Genomic DNA, 18430 nt, shown 5'->3' with positions numbered 1-18430 from the left:
CCTTGAAATTTCTATGAAAAGATGAAGGGTTTATCTTATCCCAAGTCAAAACTGGTGGTGGCTATCAGCTTCTCTTTTCCAGAATACAAACTTTGCTAGCTTGAGAAAAAGGCATGGTCTTCATGTTGATCATAATCAATATTCAGAGTTGGCTGCAGAAGCCAAAGGTATGGAGATTTGTGTGTTTCTTTTCATCTGTTGTTGGACTGCTCTGTTACGCTTTCAGCTCTTCTTTTAATAATCTATTTGGAAAGTGGACATGGTGGAAGATATTACTTTACATTGGTTTTAGTTTCATTATCTGCCTTACTGTCTTGTTTGCAAATGTTTGGGAGTGCTCCACCTCTCCTCGGGTGGAAGCTCACATGGCCTTTTTTATTTTGATGATCACTTCTGTGTACTCTTTTTTCTGCGATAAAGAAGTGAAAGGGAAACCAGACGCATATAGCCTTGTTTCATGTGCTGCATTTGCTATCATGTCTTTGGCTTTATCAAGATTGAGTCATTTTGGTTTTGAGGTTGATCTCTTAGTCTTTTTCAGCGGACTCCTAATAATGCAACTCATGAAAATAAAGTTATGGTTAGTCATTGTTGGAGGGAGTTTCAGTTATTCCCTCATCATTCTTCGTTCCTCTTTGGTTGCTCCAAGCAGTGGGTATCTTCATGGACTCCAAGACCAAGATCAACATCATGTAGTCATTGAATTTGGTTCACATTCACAATCGCAAGGAACCAGAACCAGTCCTAGTGTTACTCAAGTGGATTCGCCCCAGGCTATTGTATGTGTGGCACAAGAGACTGGTTCCCCTCCAGAAATTGAGGATCTAGGATTGTTAGTCACTGAATCGCAACAAAGAATTAATGATAGTGATAACAATAGTATTGTGACACAGTTCATGGGTTGCATAGAGGCACTTAAGAAGGAGAATGAGAAAGTCATTTTCACAATTTTCAAGCATGCTGAGGAATACCTCAAAGCTAGTCTTGTCCAGACTCCAGTGCTGCAATTGCATTGCGATGACAACTTGGTGGTGGATTCTCTGCCATCAGTTATTATCAATGACCTTTGTGAATGTGTAAGGCTGATGGTGACAGCAGGGTTAAAGGAGGAATGCATTGACGTGTACATTACTTGGCGGAGGGAGTTTCTGGGTGAGATGCTATCATGGTTGATAAAGCTCAAAATTGCCCGGTTTTATATAAAAGCTTTGTGCGTAGCTGATAGGATATTATTACCCAATGAAAGAAGACTATGTGAATGCGTCTTTGAGGGGTCCATTCCCTTTGAGGATAAGTACCCTGCATTACCGGGAATACATAGGTTCGGGTTTCGGAAGAGTTTGGACAGTTATCCTGGATTGCCCGAAACAATACATGGACGTAAGTTCGGGGAATTGTTAAGTCTTACTTACGGTGTTAAGGAGAAAGCCATTGTTCCCGGCGGCAGGGTTCATCAGATTACCCTTGATGTGCTGGACTACGCTGGGATTATAGATGTGCAGTTAACAGACCTGTTAGACAGCAGTTTGGAAGGAAAGTTTCCACTGAATAACATAGCCATGATAACAAACCTGTTAGACAGCAGTTTGGAAGCCAACTCCCAAAATTACCATGATCCTATTTTGGGTTACGTTTTCATCATCAACAATCGAAGCTACATACGGCAAAGGGCAATGCGGGGTGGATTGAGACATATTCTTGGAAATGACTGGATTCGAAAAAACACAACTAGTATCAAAGAAAACCTTCAACTCTATCTGAGAAGCTCATGGAATAAGATCTTGGATATTTTGAAGCTGGACATCAATGAGTCAGAGCCTAATGTTGCGGCACAGTTAATGAAAAACAAGCTTCGTTCCTTCAACGAACACTTCGATGATATATGCAACGTTCAGTCTACGTGGTTTGTCTTCACTAAGGAGCTAAGGAGAAAAATAATAGAATCCATAGAAAAGATCTTATTGCCAGCCTATGGAAACTTCATTGGGAGGTTGCAGGATTTTCTTGGTAACCAAGCTTATGAGCACATTGAGTATGGAATGTTTGACATTCAAGATAGACTCAACAATTTGTTTCTTGTAAGAGAGTAGATGAATCTGATGCCAGAAGAGAAGGAAAGGAGACACAAGTTTGCATTGATTTAGAATACAAAAATATCATCATCATTCATTGCAAACATAGTTGCAAAGGATTTGTGCCATTGTTGTACATTTATTCCACTGTATGTCTCAACACAAAATCCCAACTGTGTAAGGATTCCTCTTTAATTTGTTTCCATGTTTAAGATTGGTTAAATCCAAGAACGATAATCATCATGGTGATTGTTCATGTATTGCCTTTGCCACATGTTGTACAAATGGTGCATGCACGCACTAAATCCAGTATATATAGCAATTTCCTGTACGACTGTTATTTGGTAGTAAGGGTTAACATAGGTGTCTTTCCGAGTAAAGGTAGCACATCAAGAGTTGTACCATTACCGTTCAAGTGGCCTATTTAATCTGTGCCATTAATCCAAATGCATTATTGAAATTTAAGCTTAACATTCCTGATTTTATGTGCATGCTTTCATTGTCTGAAAAAGGAGACATTAGAACAAATATGCAACCATCAAAACCAACAACATATCATGAGGGCTCAGTGAAAAATTCTTACGAACTGATTTATTTCGATACAACATGATAACTGAAACAATAGAACCTATCACACTTAGTGGAATCCTAAAACGTGAGGTTAGAGCAAAGCAAAGCACTTCAAGTACACATGACATAAAGTCCAAAATCTCCATAAAGCATGCTTAATAAAAAATAATTAAAAAAAACTTTGGATATTTAGATAGCAAATATATTAATCTCTGCTCCCAGTATTTCCATCATTTTAAGCTTTTTGTTGTTGTTAAGCACCGGCAGACTTGAAGTGGTATCATTTTAAACTTTGGCAATGACAAATCTGAAAAAATTTCCTAGTTAAGAGGAGCAAAATAAAAAATCAATTTCCAGTCAATAAGGATGCCATAAATATTGCAATTATATGACTTTTTTCTATGAAAGTAATAATAATCACTACCACAAAAAGAAGCTTCTACATCGGTGGAAAATCAGTATCTACGACGGGCCCAAGACCATCTTTGTTCCAGGTGTCGTTGTATGTCGACAACAACGACATCGGTCAACCTAGCACCCGTCTTTGTAATGCAACAATACAACGTCAATGGCTACAAAAGAACAGACGTTATAAATAAGGATTCAACGACGCACATTATGAAGAACCCGTCGTTGTTGTGATCCATTTCAACGACGGGTAGCCCAAAACACGTCGTTGTTTTGTTCCATTTCAACGACGGGTAGCCCAAGACATATCGTTGTTTTGTTCCATTTCAACGTCGAGTTAGAAAGGTCCGACGTTGTTTGGCAGTATGTCAACGTCGGTGTCACTAGCACCCGTCGTTGTTGGTAAATAACAATATAACGACGGGTTTAGTTAACGACCATCGTTGAAGTGTTTTGCGTGCTGACGAAATTTGTGTTATGCCATTCAAATTTCAAAAACAAAGCTACATTTATATACAACAAACATATATAAATACATTTAAAGGATAAATAACACAATCATGCATGCATGCATTGTTTATATATATATGAAAACAAAAAAAACCAGAAAGGATACTTCAGGTCATACTAGCAAATGGAATATAGTTCTTATAGTATCAATCCTTATTTGGGGTTCCATATATTTATATAAGTAATCAAGGGTGTAATAGTTAATGTTTGGATCAATATATGACACATACTACAGCTCCAACCTGAAAGAGTGAAGTCCCATTACTATGAGAATAGCTCTAATGACCCCTGAAATCACCTGCAGATAAATCCACTGTTTCAAAGCTATAGCTCTAATGACTATAGCTTTTTAAGATTGTGATGTTTCAACTTTTATGTAAGAAACACCAAACTTTTAGTTTATGATACAAGAGTGAGTCAATTAAAACGTTTAAGCTTCTTTCTTTGTGCCTAAAACAAGATATGTTCATTGGGAGTGAATATGAGTATTGAGTACTTACCCTCCAAGATATATTTTTTCTGCAAGGATGAAGGCACCCATGATGGCTACGATAATCATCATCAAAGGGCTGAAAGCAGTAACAAAAACAGGCCCTTTTTCTGCATGACAATCCCTTGAACATAGTAGGTGATACCTGATTATATTATTCTCTGGTTCACCAAAGTTTACGTCCATTTAGATTGTCATATCATATGGTTCAACAACAAATACACAGAAAAATAGAATAAAAATTATTGTATATTCCGAGACTAGGACATGTCTATAATCTTGACTCCTGATCAATTTTTATGTCATAGGTAATTGAGGTTTCTTTTAATTTAAAAAAAATAATTAATAAAACTCGATTATGTGTTACTTAAAAATTAATTGGAATCAGATGATCTTAGACCATACAATAATTTATCAGATAGATCATAGATGGATAGACAAATAGAGAGAGAGTGGCTTACAGCATAGGCTGCAGCAAAGTGTACCTAAGGCACACACAAGTGTTGTGAGGGAGAGTTGAGCAGGGTATTTCCTTAATGTCACTGCCTGCATTAATCATAAATAATGTACACAAGTCACTCTCATTAGACCAACAATCAAAGTAGTAAAGACTTAATTAGTTGCCTGAAGGATGAAGAAGCCCATGAAAGGGTGGCAAGTACGAGAAGAACAAAACCCTTGAACCAATTCTTTTTACCAGAATCAGTGTTGTTTTCAGGTACATAGTTTGTTGGGTGATGCATGTACTTAGACCCCAAGAAACTGATTACTTGCCCTTTGTACAATGTCATCAACATGGCCCCAGCAACTGTTACTACAGTTCCAATCACCTTTGGTTGGCATCTTACTTTTCTCACGTTTAACTTCTTCATCCTAATCCATCCCAAGCAGAGAGTAAAACCATGTTATCTCAAAGCAATACAAAAAAAAATAGTACTAATAGTAACAAATGAATAGAATTAAGATTAAGATTAACATTAACTGATTATGCATTTAAATTTACCTGAAAATAGCAGCCATGACAAATGTCATAGCAGGGAGCATGTTGCTTATCGCACATGACAACACAAGTCTGAGGAAACTGAAAATCAAGAGCCTGTTTGACATAAGGAAAATATTTTCTATTTCTATTTTCACTAATAACTACAAACACCATTCCTAAATAGAGAAATGCTAGCAACTCTATCTCTAACACATTCTGTTGAACACACTCTTTATTGTTGGCTCAAATTTCTTAAAAATCACAAATTTGGCAGGTCCCACTAGTCATTTGATGAGTCATTCTTCTGATTTTATAATTCTCAATAAATTTCAACCACCAGTGGAGATTGTGTTAAAACTCTAATAAGATTTATATATAAAAGTCTATATATATAGTGCCTCTTCTTAATAATTATACCTAACACGCAGGAAATCTTATTAGTTAATAACATGTACCTCTACCAAGCAACCATCCAATGACTGTGGACACTTCATTTGTTCACTTAAATGCTGCAGTGGCAAGCTTGGTGGTACTATAGCTGCACTAAATTGTTGTTGTGGTAATCAAATGCAGATGCAATGCAGTAGAAGGGGGTAAAGACAATATATTACTACAATTATATGAAATTGACTAGGTAATACTAAGAACAGAATATTACTAGCATGACCAAAAATAAAATAGCCGCTGTGTCAAATAACATAACAATTGTCTCAAATATAGGAAAAAAAATACTCCTACGCCATCATTAGCCTTTTTACTTATTGCTGTTTTTTAAAAAAATGTTGCCCATTTCTTTCGAATTGTGGTGATGATGTCGATGTCCAACGGTGTGTCATTAGCAAACCACTGCAAGTATTCATAATTGTAAGTTAGTACTGCAAATATAAAAATTCAGTTCCAATTGCACTGAAGTTTATGCATACCATGGACCAGTCACTCTTTATGTTGCTGGTTATGATGTTCCAGATCCAATGCATTATGTAATATCCACATTCATAACAGCCGGTTTGAACGTGACTCTACATATGGAAAACATTTGAACATCGTATACATTACATAATTTCATGACTTAACTAGACAACAATAACGCATGGTACATAGCTGACTTACCTTTACTTCAATCCACTTAGGTGCAACTGCCTTAGTTTCAGGAGACAAGGTCGTCTTCAATTTCGTCATTACATTGCTTTTAAAAAATCACATCAACGCATATACAACAACATGTCAATCAATAATGACCATTAAAGAAGGCTTGTAAAAAGTTATATGGTATGAGATAACCTATTAATTGTAGCTTTGATATGCATATCAGGTTTCCTACACAAAGAACAGAACCAAACAGCAACATGTTGCCTAGGACACAAAACTACGAGTTGCCAATGTGCCCTGCATGTCATGCACATTAGATATGTATACACCCAAACATCATTTGAAGTATGTTTGTTAAATAGCACTTACTAATGGAAGTAAGGTCCAATGTACACCTCTCGGTCAGATTCCTTAAGCCATCTTTCAAGATATTGTTCGCATTCGCTGCGTCTATCCTTTGAACAAACCAACGACTGTGGCTCAAGGAATGCATACATGAAACCTTGACTGAATATCTGACTCCACTCATGCATATACTTATTCACATGATTTGAAAGTATTGTAGTGGATCATGATATAGAATGAATGAGGAATAAATAAATGAAGGATTTCACTTACATTAACCATAATTGTATGACAGATATGTTCAAACTTTTGTCTCCTGCTATTATTTCACTAACATCTGAATATGTGATGAATATCGATGTGGATGCATCTACAATTCCAAGAAAGCTCCCATCAAAGTTGATTTCAAGTGGGTTGTCGTAAATATCAAAACTGTACTTTATCAATCCACGCAACGGATCATCTGCGTCCACATTAGCCGGCTTCGACACATGTGCATCCTCGTTATGTGGAATACTTTATGGATCCTACATGGTTAATGAAAGTGGGTGAGTATTTGTACTGTAATCTATGAATGTTTTACTTTACGTATGTCAAATCAAACATGTTACCTCATCTAATACAGCTTTCACAAGGTGTGTGGGCCAAGCTACAAATGTATCAACGGCCTGCTTCACATATTGTATTTCTGAGGTGGCATAGGGGACCTCAACCTCAGGATCAATAACTGTTTCTACACTTTCTGAAACAAATTCTCATACAAGGATGTCAGAAAATGGGCTTCAAAGTAGAGTCTGTGGCTATAAATTCCTCAGCAGATCACTATTGTGGTTCATGCTGTTATGGTTGCAGAACAAGAGATAAGAAGGGAACTGACTCCACTTGGTTGGTTGATTCTGTAGGCAATGGTGCAGTGATCCTCACTGGATGTAAAGCTGAGAGATTCATACTTGAAAATGTAAAGAATGGAATGAAGAAAAAGAAGTGCTTAGGAGTGATTGCTGCAGCAAGTTGGAGGACTAAGGTAACAAAGAAACTCCAAATTCAATACAAGGTAACCATCTCAGCATGTGGCTTTCTCAAGACTCGTCCTCTAATGATTTCTAGTGGACTAGTATGCTACGAAGACATAATTTGCACCAAGAAAATAATTAACTAGAAACTAAAAGTTTCCAGTGCAAACCTCCTATCATTTATGCTAAAACACACTGCATTATCCCATCTTCGCCATGAGTCCATGACAACTAAGAATATAGTGAGATTTCAACTCATGTAAGCAGACAAGAAGAGACCATAGTCACTGTTTACATTATTTCCTGTTTATATAAATTTCTCGTTAAATATTTAAAGAAAAGGAAAATACTAAACTAGAGGTATTCCGAATCGTGTTAAATAATTGAAGAGAGAAATTTATCACTCATAATAACTCTAATAGAATCGAGAGAAAGAAAGAAAAAAAAAAAGATAAATAAGAAGGTAGAATGAATATAATTTTTCTAATAACTTAAGATCAACTAATAACTTTTGGAAAAGTTCAATAACAGAATTATAAAAGTTAAATACACAAATTGATTTTAACTTGTGTGAGAAATTCAATTTATTTTACAATCTTATTCTCTGCTCCTAGGAGCACTTATGAAATGTTTATACAATTATAGTGATACGGGGGTATGGCAATTGGATACAGAGGGTTATTGAGAAAATAATGATGTAACCATGCATGGAAGAGATTGCTGTCTGCTATCTTGAATTCATACTTCAAATTTCAATATGCCTTTTGCAGCACTGATAATTTGTTGAAACAGGCTGTTCAACTTGGACATATAGGAAGAAGAGGAGGAGGAGGATATATCCTAAGAGATATGTATCATCAGTTGAATAAACTTGGAATCTTTATCATCCATGTTTATTTTCCACTATAAACCAATCACCAGGGCATGATCAATTGTTCTTTCTTTACAACTAGTAGTGCTCTATTTTCTTCGTGAGGTCCCTTCTTCACAAGTTGAAGGATATATACCCTTCATCTTATTATAGATGTTACGCCCGTATTGCTACTCCAAACAAGTTTCAATTAAGTCTTTGCGTAGTCACAAAGTATTTAGAATTGGAGGAATATTATTGATCGACAAAGACAAGCCATAAAGTGAAAAACTCTAAAGAAAAATTCCATACTGACCCATTAACTCTCTGATGCTGTGTTTGACATATATAACTTTAACGTTAGCACCAAGCTGGATTTAATTTGATATGATTTAACTTCACATTATATATTATGCAAATATCATTTTTTATGTTTGGAACTTCACTAAGTCAGCTAGTGTACGTAAATAAGTATATATCCTGTTATAAAAATGACTTCATATAAAGTGAGAGTGATATATAGTGTCTTCGACTCTTGGAGCGAAAAGGAAAATACAACTAGGTGTATGAAAATAAGTATATATACCTGTCGTAAAACCTTATGTTTATATTTACAGGATTAAGAACTAAGATAATGGATAAGATTTTATACCAATGAGCTTGGGTTACTAAGAATATACTATTCAAAAACTTAGGCCGTGTTTGGCACATCTTTCCAGTCACTTCTAATTTTTTTTTACTAACTTAGTTAAAAATTATTTTTAGTAATATTTGGCAAAAACAAGTTTGTTTAATAGTTATGTAACATTTTTCAAAACAGTATTTTTTAAAAATGCTAATTTTTAATTAGCTGTTGATTTTTTGTTAAAAAAAATTGTCCTTAAAATATTTATAAGATTCTCTTTCACTTCTTTTTATGTAACACTGGATTTTATAGGTTAGATTTTATTATATTTTTTGTTCTCTTCTTTCACTCATAATAAGTCAACAGTAGGGTTTTATTATTATTTCTATTTTACATAAGATGCTACCCTTTTATTATATAAGATGTTGATAATGATAGATAATAATATTATTTTATTTTCTATTATTATTTGAATATTTTTATATTACAGTATTTATTTTAATTATTCTATTATTTATAATATTTATTTTATTATTCAGCCATTAAACTTCAACATATTTATAGATTGTTTATTTTAACCATTCCTCTATTTCTATTATTTTTAACATTATACTTCAAGATAACTTAACATTATACCATTATATATACCATTAAATTTGATTACAAATACTTTAAAATGTATTATTTGAAAGTAAAATGAAAAGAAAATAACATAATTGATCTACAAACAAAAAATTACAAGAATTTGAAAACTAAAATTATAAACACCCAAAATATACTTTAATCAATAAAATAAAAATACTATATAAGCATTTCTTTTTCACTCATTTTATATTTATTAATTACTTTAACAAATAATTTTATTAAATAATTATAATTTAATAAGTTAACTTCACAATTTTTAACTATATTAGCCACCAACTTTCAGATGTCAATTATTTTTAAGTATATTAGGTGAACTATTGAAGAAGAAGGCAGAGGAAGGAGTGGCTGTGAGGGTTCTGCTTTGGGATGATGAAACATCTTTAGCCTTTGTTATGAACAAAGGTGACTTGAACAACCAAGATGAGGAAGCTTTTGCTTATTTCAACCACACAGAAGTAATATGCAGAAAGTGTCCCAGGTCACACCGTATGTTCCCCACACTCTTTGCTCACCATCAGAAGACTATAATAGTGGACACCAAAGCACCCAAATCTGTCAGTGACAGATAACTTATGAGCTTTCTGAGTCCCTAAAGCAGGACCTTGCTAGAGTAGAAGCTGAAAAGGAAGCTACCCTTGTTCAATATAACCAGTGCTTAGAGACAATATCTAAACTGGAGGAGAGAATAAAAGAAGCTGAGGAGAATGCAATAAGGATTCAGGAGCATGCTGATATAGCAGAAAAAGAAATGAAGGCTTTGAAATTAGAAGTCACTAAACTTAATGAAGAAAAAGGAAGATGCCACTCTCCGTTATCAGCAATGCTTGGAGATAATTTCCAGTTTGGAGTATAAGCTCTCTTGTGCTGAAGAGGAGGTGCGTAGTCTAAATTCCAAGATAGTTGATGGGGTTGAAAAGTTACAGAGTTATGAGCAGCAGTGTCTTCTCTTGGAGACATCAAATCACACGCTGCAGTCTGAATTACAATCTTTGGCACAAAAAATGGGGTCTGAAAGTGAAGAACTTAACGAGAAGCAGCAGGAATTGGGTAGACTTTGGGGTTGCATACAAGACGAGAGACTGCGATTCATTGAGGCTGAAACTGCTTTCCAAACTCTTCAGCAGTTGCATTCTCAGTCTCAGGCAGAGCTTAGATGTCTTGCTTCTGAACTTACCAGTAAAGTGGAAATACTGGGGAATGTGGAATGATGTAAGCAGGCTTTAGAGGATGAAGTACTCAGGGAAATCAATATCAAACAAAATTCTAAATGAGGTCAAAATTTCTTCATCTTTGTCCATACAAAATTTGCAGGATGAGATTTCGAATTTGAGGGAAACAATAGAGAAAGTTGAACAGGAGGTGGAGCTTCGAATTGATGAAACAAATGCTCTTCAGCAAGAAATTTACTGTCTTAAAGAGGAGCTTAATGATGTGAATAAAAAACATGAAGCCATGATAGAGGAGGTCAGGTCAACTGACATAGACCCACAGTACTTTAGATCAGCTGTGAAAAAATTGCAAGATGAGAATTTAAAGTTGAAGGAAACTTGTGCGGCTGACAAAGGAGAGAAAGAAGCTCTTTTGGTAAAATTGGAAAACAAGGAGAAACTTCTGGAGAAAAATACTGTTTTTCAGACTTGAATGCTGAGCTGGATAGTGTGAGAGGAAAAGTAAATGTGTTGGAAGAAACATGCCAATCTCTTCTAGAGGAGAAATCAAATGTTGCTGCTGAGAAGGCCACCTTGTTTTCTCAGTTACAGTCCACAACTGAAAAGCTGGAGAAGCTATCAGAAAAGAGCAACCTATTGGAAAATTCACTGTTTGATGTGAATGCTGAACTTGAAGGATTAAGGGTGAAGTCCAAGGTATTAGAAGACACATGCCAATCACTTGACCATAAGAAGTCCAGTATCTTTCAAGAGAAAGAAACTTTAGTTTCACAGTTGAACATAACTCATCAAACACTAAAAGATCTTGAGGAACTGCACAGTTTATTGGAATTGAAGCATTTGGAACTAAAAGGAGAAAGGGAGTCTGCACTTCAAAAGGTAGAAGAGCTACTAGTTTCCTTATATTCTGAGAGGGAAGAGAATTCCAGAGTTTTGAAATTGAATGAAGATGAATTGGCTGAGAAGGAATTACAAATTCATATTCTACAAGAAGATGCAAATTGTAAGAAAAAGGAATATGAGGAGGAACTGGACAGAGCTATACATGCTCATCTTGAAATTTTCATCTTGCAGAAATGTGTTGATGATTTGGAGAAAAAGAACTTCTCCCTTCTAGTTGAGTGTCAGAGACTTTTGGAGGCTTCCAAAATGTCTTACAAAATAATATCTAAATTGTAATGACGTCTGGTTTTGCAATTAGTTTGTTTGCCAATGCTTTGTATTTTCAACCAATAATAGTTTGCGTGGTTAGGATAAAATGATTTTGTTTTGTTGATTATATCAACATGTGAAGCATGTAGGTTTGTAACATATGGTTCATTATTTCATTGGCTATGATTTATATGGAATAGATCAATTTCCAAATGTATCTAATTAAATAAACTACTTTTTTTTTCTCCGTAAATTAGTTTCTCAATAATCTGCTTTTTAGTAATAATTTGATCATAATCAGCATTTTCAGGTTAAAAGTTTGGTGAATAATGAATGCACTGAAAATGGTCGACAACCAGATGAAGATCAGACTGTTATGGCACCAGATGCACTCTCTTACTTCCAAGACATGCAGAGAAGGATCAATGCAATTGCAAGGACAGTTAAGCAGTTAAATGAAAGTCTTAAACCGAAGAATGAAGAGAACATTCAAGCAAGCAAGCATGTTACTCAACCAGATCAAGCAAGGCCATCTATCCCAGTTACCGAGATTGAAGTTCTGCCGAAAGACATCATGCTTGACCAAATATCCGAATGTTCGTCGTAGGGGATAAGTAGGAGGAGAGAAATTCTTGAGGCTGATGATCAGATGCTTGAGTTGTGGGAAACAGCAGATAAGGATGCCACGATTGGCAAGCAAGCTGAAAAGACACAGAAGATGGCTGCTGGCAATCATCAAAGAGGAACAACCAAGGAACCCAAAAATAGGTATCCTTCAACAGATTCCTTGGTGGAAAAAGAGTTGAGTGTGGACAAGTTAGAGGTCTCAAGAAGATTGACACTACCACGCGAAGAAGGGAACCAAAGCAAGATTTTAGAAAGACTTCATTCTGATGCACAGAAGTTGACAAACCTCCAAATCACCATACAAGATTTGATGAAGAAAGTAGAGATAAATGAGAAGAGCACAAAAGGAAAAAGTGTTGAGTTTGGTGAGGTGAAAGGGCATCAATCAAAATTGGCATGGGTGCATTTAATACCAACTTACTGTATTGCCAGTAAGATTGCTGAATCAACCCCATGGTAACCATTCAGTCTACATCTTACTGTATTGCCAGTAAGATTGCTGAATCACTTGGCAAAGCATCAATCAAAATTGACACGCATGCATTTAATACCAACTTACCAATCAACAAAAAAAACTAAGATACACAAAGTTACCAACCAATAACAACCCATAAGAAAATTTTTTATTTTTAATCATTTCTAAACGCACAATCAAATTTAATAAACAAAAAGTACCTTGTGGTTGTGGCAGCAATAGATTCAAAAGCTGGTTCAGTCCTTATGGTCTTCAATTTTACCTTCTTGAGTAACTCTTCCAATTGATATAACTTCCTCTGAAAAAATGTAACGAAATTAATTCAAACCCACAATAAGAAGCTTTGTTCACTGCAGTTTCAAATTTCTGATTTATTACTCTTCTAATCATATCCCCAATCATATAACAATATTTAATTGTTTGTTGTTAAGCACATTACTATTTATTTTCTTTAAATTTATGAAGCTACAAAGTATAAGATTTTTATGATGATATGTTAAAAATAAATTCTGAGTCACTTTATGAAAACAAAAACAATGGTATCAATTGAATAATAACTACAATTAATGACTCTAATTTGTTAGGACTAAGCTCAGACATATTTCTTTCTTCATGTAGGTGTTCAAGCTGCAACCAGATATTATTACAAATGTGGGGATAGTTCTATTCCAGCCATGACCCAAGAGCATTTCTTTTAGACTTTTCCAAAACCTAGTGCCAAATAATTATCCAACTCGAATAGAAGTTGTTGGACTCTTAGTTTCAGTTCAAGCTTAACCATCAGTGTCATACTATTCATCAAAACAAAAAACTACACAACGCAAATAAAAAAATACATTATTCAACAGTGTCATTCATGTATCAAGAAATAGTTCAGATGGGGCAAGACGAAAATTGTATCCAACCACTTGTGCATTTTTATAATTATAATAATAACCCTAATCAGTGTGAAGACGAAAACTAGTACAGTAACGTAGATTCCTTTTGTCATTTGAATCCAACAGGTTATGCATATCTAATAATGGAGGAAATTAAATAATCCAAACCACAAATGCATATGTAATAAATCCAACAAGCTATGCTCGAAGTGCACCGATCCAGATACGAAAAACGCGAAACCAAAACCACCAAGAACATAAACTTCCTTAGTACTGTGACTTAAGTAAACCCTTTGGCCTTCAAATCCTTTTGGCATATTCAACGATGACATTGTTAGGGCAACTCAACACATTAATAATCACATTTTAAAAGTCTTACTTAAGTAAACCCTTAATACTATAACACATATATATCACCAAACAAGAACTCAAAAACTTCGACATCCTTACCTTCACAGTAGCAAGGTGGCGACACCACTCCAAAGAGCACGACTTCGGCTATGGCGGTGGTGGGAACAATAGGTAGCTAGGGTGGGCACGACGGAGGTCAGGGAAAGGCAATGTGAGGGTGGGCACCACGGAGTCAATGCAAAGGAGATCGAGTGGGATGAGTTCACAGCGCGCTAGGTTTTAGGTTTTTGCTATAGGATTTTCGAAGACAGGAGATCAAGTGTTCAATCAATGGAAACAGGAGTATATAAAGTACAAAATTTAAGACGGTGTATAAGCAACACCGTCTTTGTATCCTTTTATTTCTACGACGGTGTGGGTCATACAACCCGTCTTCGATAAGTTCCACCAAAGGTACAAAGGCGGGGTTAAATTCAAACATCGCCGTTTACGAAATGTACCGTTTATAAATCGTATATATTTACGTAAATGTCACCGTGTGCACTACTACGTCGGGTACTGTATGACCGATGTAGAATGTGCGTCGTAAAATAGGATATTTTTAGTAGTGAATAAAAAACAATTTACAAAAATAGAGTAGTCTTAGAACAATTTGGTACGCCTCCGATGTTAACCATTCTGCTTCCGCTTTGAATAACTCCCGTGCCAAAATGATTTCTCTGGAGGGTGTTAAATTTTATATTTTATTGGGAAGATTTTAAAATTTAAAATTTGGTGATGTTCAATTCATCAATTTCTAGCTGTTTATCAAATTGAGGTCTTCAAATACTTGTTGTATACGTTAATTTTATAAAATCTGAAACTAAAGCAGTGGAGTTGACATGTTAGCGTCTCTGAATTCAACTCTGCTGGCTTTTGAACTCTATCAATAATTCTTAATCCCTCAAATTTCTTTCTTCCTCAACTTTTTTCATTTTATGATAAACAGGGACTTTTACTTTGGTCAATATAGATTGATGGTTTTCCAAAATTCCGTATGTTAAAAGATTATACTCTTCTTCAATTCTTTTTTTCATTGTCACTACCTCTGTAATGAATAAGAGCAACCCCTAAATCATATAGATATGTTAATATTGCTTATTAGGCTGTATTTTTAAAATTCTCAATATTATCATTATCAAATATATGGTACCCGTAAAATAATCTTGTCATTAGCTTAAATTTTAGTAATCCACCCAGATTTTCTTCGGGTTAACTATGTAAGTTTCTACTTGAATACTAAAATTTAAGTTTTGCGATCTTCATGCATTGGTTTGTTGTAAATTATAAACTAGATTGTGATCCAGGGCAATGCGCAGGTATAAAAATAAAATAATTGAAAACTTTATACATCACTTAAAAATAATATAATGATATTGTAAATATAATATATGAAAATTATGTATGTATTAATTATATTAAAATGATATTGTAAATATAAAAAGTGAAAAAAAATTTATGCACTGACTTTATATAAAAGGCTTCATTGCAAAATTTGTTTTCTATTTTGCCTATTACACTAAATCGATCTTTCTATTTTACTTATATCTTAAAATACATTGTCTAGAGGTGATTTTAACAATTAAAGTAAGAATCATGATCCTTATGATTAAAGTAAGAAATAAACTCTTTTATCACTATACCTACTTGCTTATTTAAGTATTTGGTAGTGTTAATATTGTTCAGACTTTAATTACAGCAAATGCTAAAAACTTAATGAGTGCATAACCCAATCTCAAACTTGACATCTTCATCATTTTCAGGCACCTTAAAACGAGAAAATCTAACTTTTGGGGGACCTTCATCTTCACTTCCAAGTGGAGTATCCAACTCATCAGAATATCCACCTTCATCAGCAAAATCACAATTTGTTAAGTCTACTTTATTAGTATCAAATGTGGGGTTAGTACTTTGACTAAATGTTTGAGAGTCCAACCATGTTGTCCAATCCGAGCTTTCTTCAAAGTTACTATCTGAAACATCACTACAATCGCTGCTATCATTATCATCTTCATCAGCCCCAACATCATCATCATCAGTTTCTTCAGCCCCCACATCATCATCATCTGCCTTAGCCCCAACATCATCATCATCCACACCCTCAACAACAACCTCCATCTCACCTACAACACCAGCCTCATCTTCACCCTGCATCTCAACCTCCACCAAACTTTTCTCATCAAGCTGAACCTCAGCCTCCACTAGAACCTGAGCCTCCACCTGAACCTCACCCTCCACCTCAACCTCAGCCTCCACCAGAACCTCAGCCTCATCTTCACCCTCCACAACTGGTTCAGCCTTCACTCCATCAATTACAACAACCTCATCTCCCTTAAAATCATTCAACTTTTTTTCAAATTTGTCAAACACCCCCTCTTCCACATACACTTCAACCACATCAAACACAGAAACATCTTCAGCCAATTGCAAAATATCTGAGTCACAGTTAAGTGGATTCAGCCCTCTGCAAAGTGCTTTTTGGGGGTACCTGTACCATAAGCACTTGAATGCTTTGTACCCGATAGACTTAATCACCTTCGTCAAGTCAATATATGATATAGTATCCACATCCCAACCTCATTCTTCTTCAACGATCTCACCATTGACATACACAGTAGATGGTGTAACATCCCATTTTTCGTAAATTAAATTAAAAAGGTTTTTCATTTAAAATAAATAGAGTTTTAAAATGATGAGGCTTTTGTAATTAAATAAATAAGGAGAAATAATTTTATTAATTAAAATAATGGTTTAAGAGAAAAAAGTATTTTACTTATTCATTTGATAGGGAATAAAATAGAATTTTTTTTATAAAATAATAAAAATAAATAAATAGAGTAAATGATAAGTTCTAAGTACCCTAGCTATAAATAGAAACGTGTTAGGTTCATTTTCACACTGATGCCTTCTCTTACTCTCAATTTCGTTTTTCCCTCTCCTTCTCCCAAAACTCTCTCTTTTTTCCGCATACCACCAAACCTATCTCAGAAAAACAATGATCTCGGACTCATTTACCGTTGGATCGTCGTGAAATTTAAGCACCAGGTTCTTAACTCAATTCTGAGCCTTCTCACCGTTGGGAATTACGAAAAACTGTCGGAGCTGATAGAAATACCCTTCGCGTTGTAACTTTTCTTTCCTGCGGAAACTCAGAATTGTCTCGGTAAAACTACCATTCTGTTTGTTAATTGTTGGATTGTCGTGAAATTTTGATATGTGGTTCAAAATTTAATTCAGAACACCTTCACTGTTGAGATTTACAAAAGAATGTCTATGAATGGAGAAACTTGCATCGCACGTAGGACAATGGAAATGAGGCTTCAATCCCTTCTCCTTCTTTCTAACGTTTGGAAACCCTAACAGAGCAACCAGAGGAGGAGCTCTAGAGAGCACCAAAAACGCCACAATTGATGATGGAGAACGCTTGAGTGACTACATCGAGGTAATGAGGATTAGTGAGAACATGTGTAGGGATCCTTAGAGTATCAATTGGAATTGATTTTGGAGTGTTTCCGTAATTTTTTATTTTATAATTATAATTATAACTGTGAATTATATATGTTTGATGAACCAATTGATGTCCCAATGAGAAATTGCTGTGAAATTGATGCGTTCTTGTGTTGAGTGTGAACCCTTAAAAAATTTGAACTCTTTTTATTAACGTGAATTATATTCTAAACAATATTATTCAATGACTTATTTTATACAAATTATTATCTTGTTCGAATTTTTTCCACGACGATGATCAACATGCTATGTGTATATATTTATTGTAATACTAAAATAATAAATTAAAGAAAATTGTGAGGTTAATGCCTAGTGGTAATTTCTTTTGATGTAATATTAAATTAATTGTTATAAAAACTCTTTTGATTAAAAATAATGTAGCTTGATTTACTATATATATATATATATATATATATATATATATATATATATGTTTTGTGTCATGCAAATATGATTACTGTGTGATGCGTATATGAGTTATGAGGTGTAATAAATTATTATAATGGCATTATAATATTATTATGTAGATTGAGTAGTACAAAGTGGAATGTGTCAATTTGCGAGATACAGTTAAACATGAGATGATTGATTGTGGTATTATGAGGTGTTAAATTGTGGGCATGATATTTGGTT

The 18430-nt window shown here is 34.7% G+C and overlaps 1 protein-coding gene and 1 pseudogene across 1 annotated transcript; both read left to right on the top strand.

The window, feature by feature from the left end:
- Positions 1 to 2342, top strand: LOC114416596 (exocyst complex component EXO70B1-like). Its single transcript, XM_028381520.1, has one exon. The coding sequence runs from the start codon at positions 114 to 116 to the stop codon at positions 2088 to 2090; it is 1977 nt and encodes a 658-aa protein (XP_028237321.1). The 5' UTR covers positions 1 to 113; the 3' UTR covers positions 2091 to 2342.
- Positions 2343 to 7241: 4899 nt separating this feature from the next.
- LOC114415921 lies at positions 7242 to 13007 on the top strand (annotated as a pseudogene).
- Positions 13008 to 18430: the final 5423 nt, after the last annotated feature.

This window comes from Glycine soja, chromosome 6, assembly GCF_004193775.1.
Source record: "Glycine soja cultivar W05 chromosome 6, ASM419377v2, whole genome shotgun sequence".
In the NCBI taxonomy this organism is placed as follows: Eukaryota; Viridiplantae; Streptophyta; class Magnoliopsida; order Fabales; family Fabaceae; genus Glycine; species Glycine soja.
Note: the sequence above shows the minus strand (reverse complement) of the source record. Positions and strands in the feature narration are given on the sequence as shown.

What these genes read in the sequence shown, in the direction of transcription:
- LOC114416596 (XM_028381520.1), top strand. Translation starts at nt 114, where the DNA reads ATGGTCTTCATGTTGATCATAATCAATATTCAGAGTTGGCTGCAGAAG.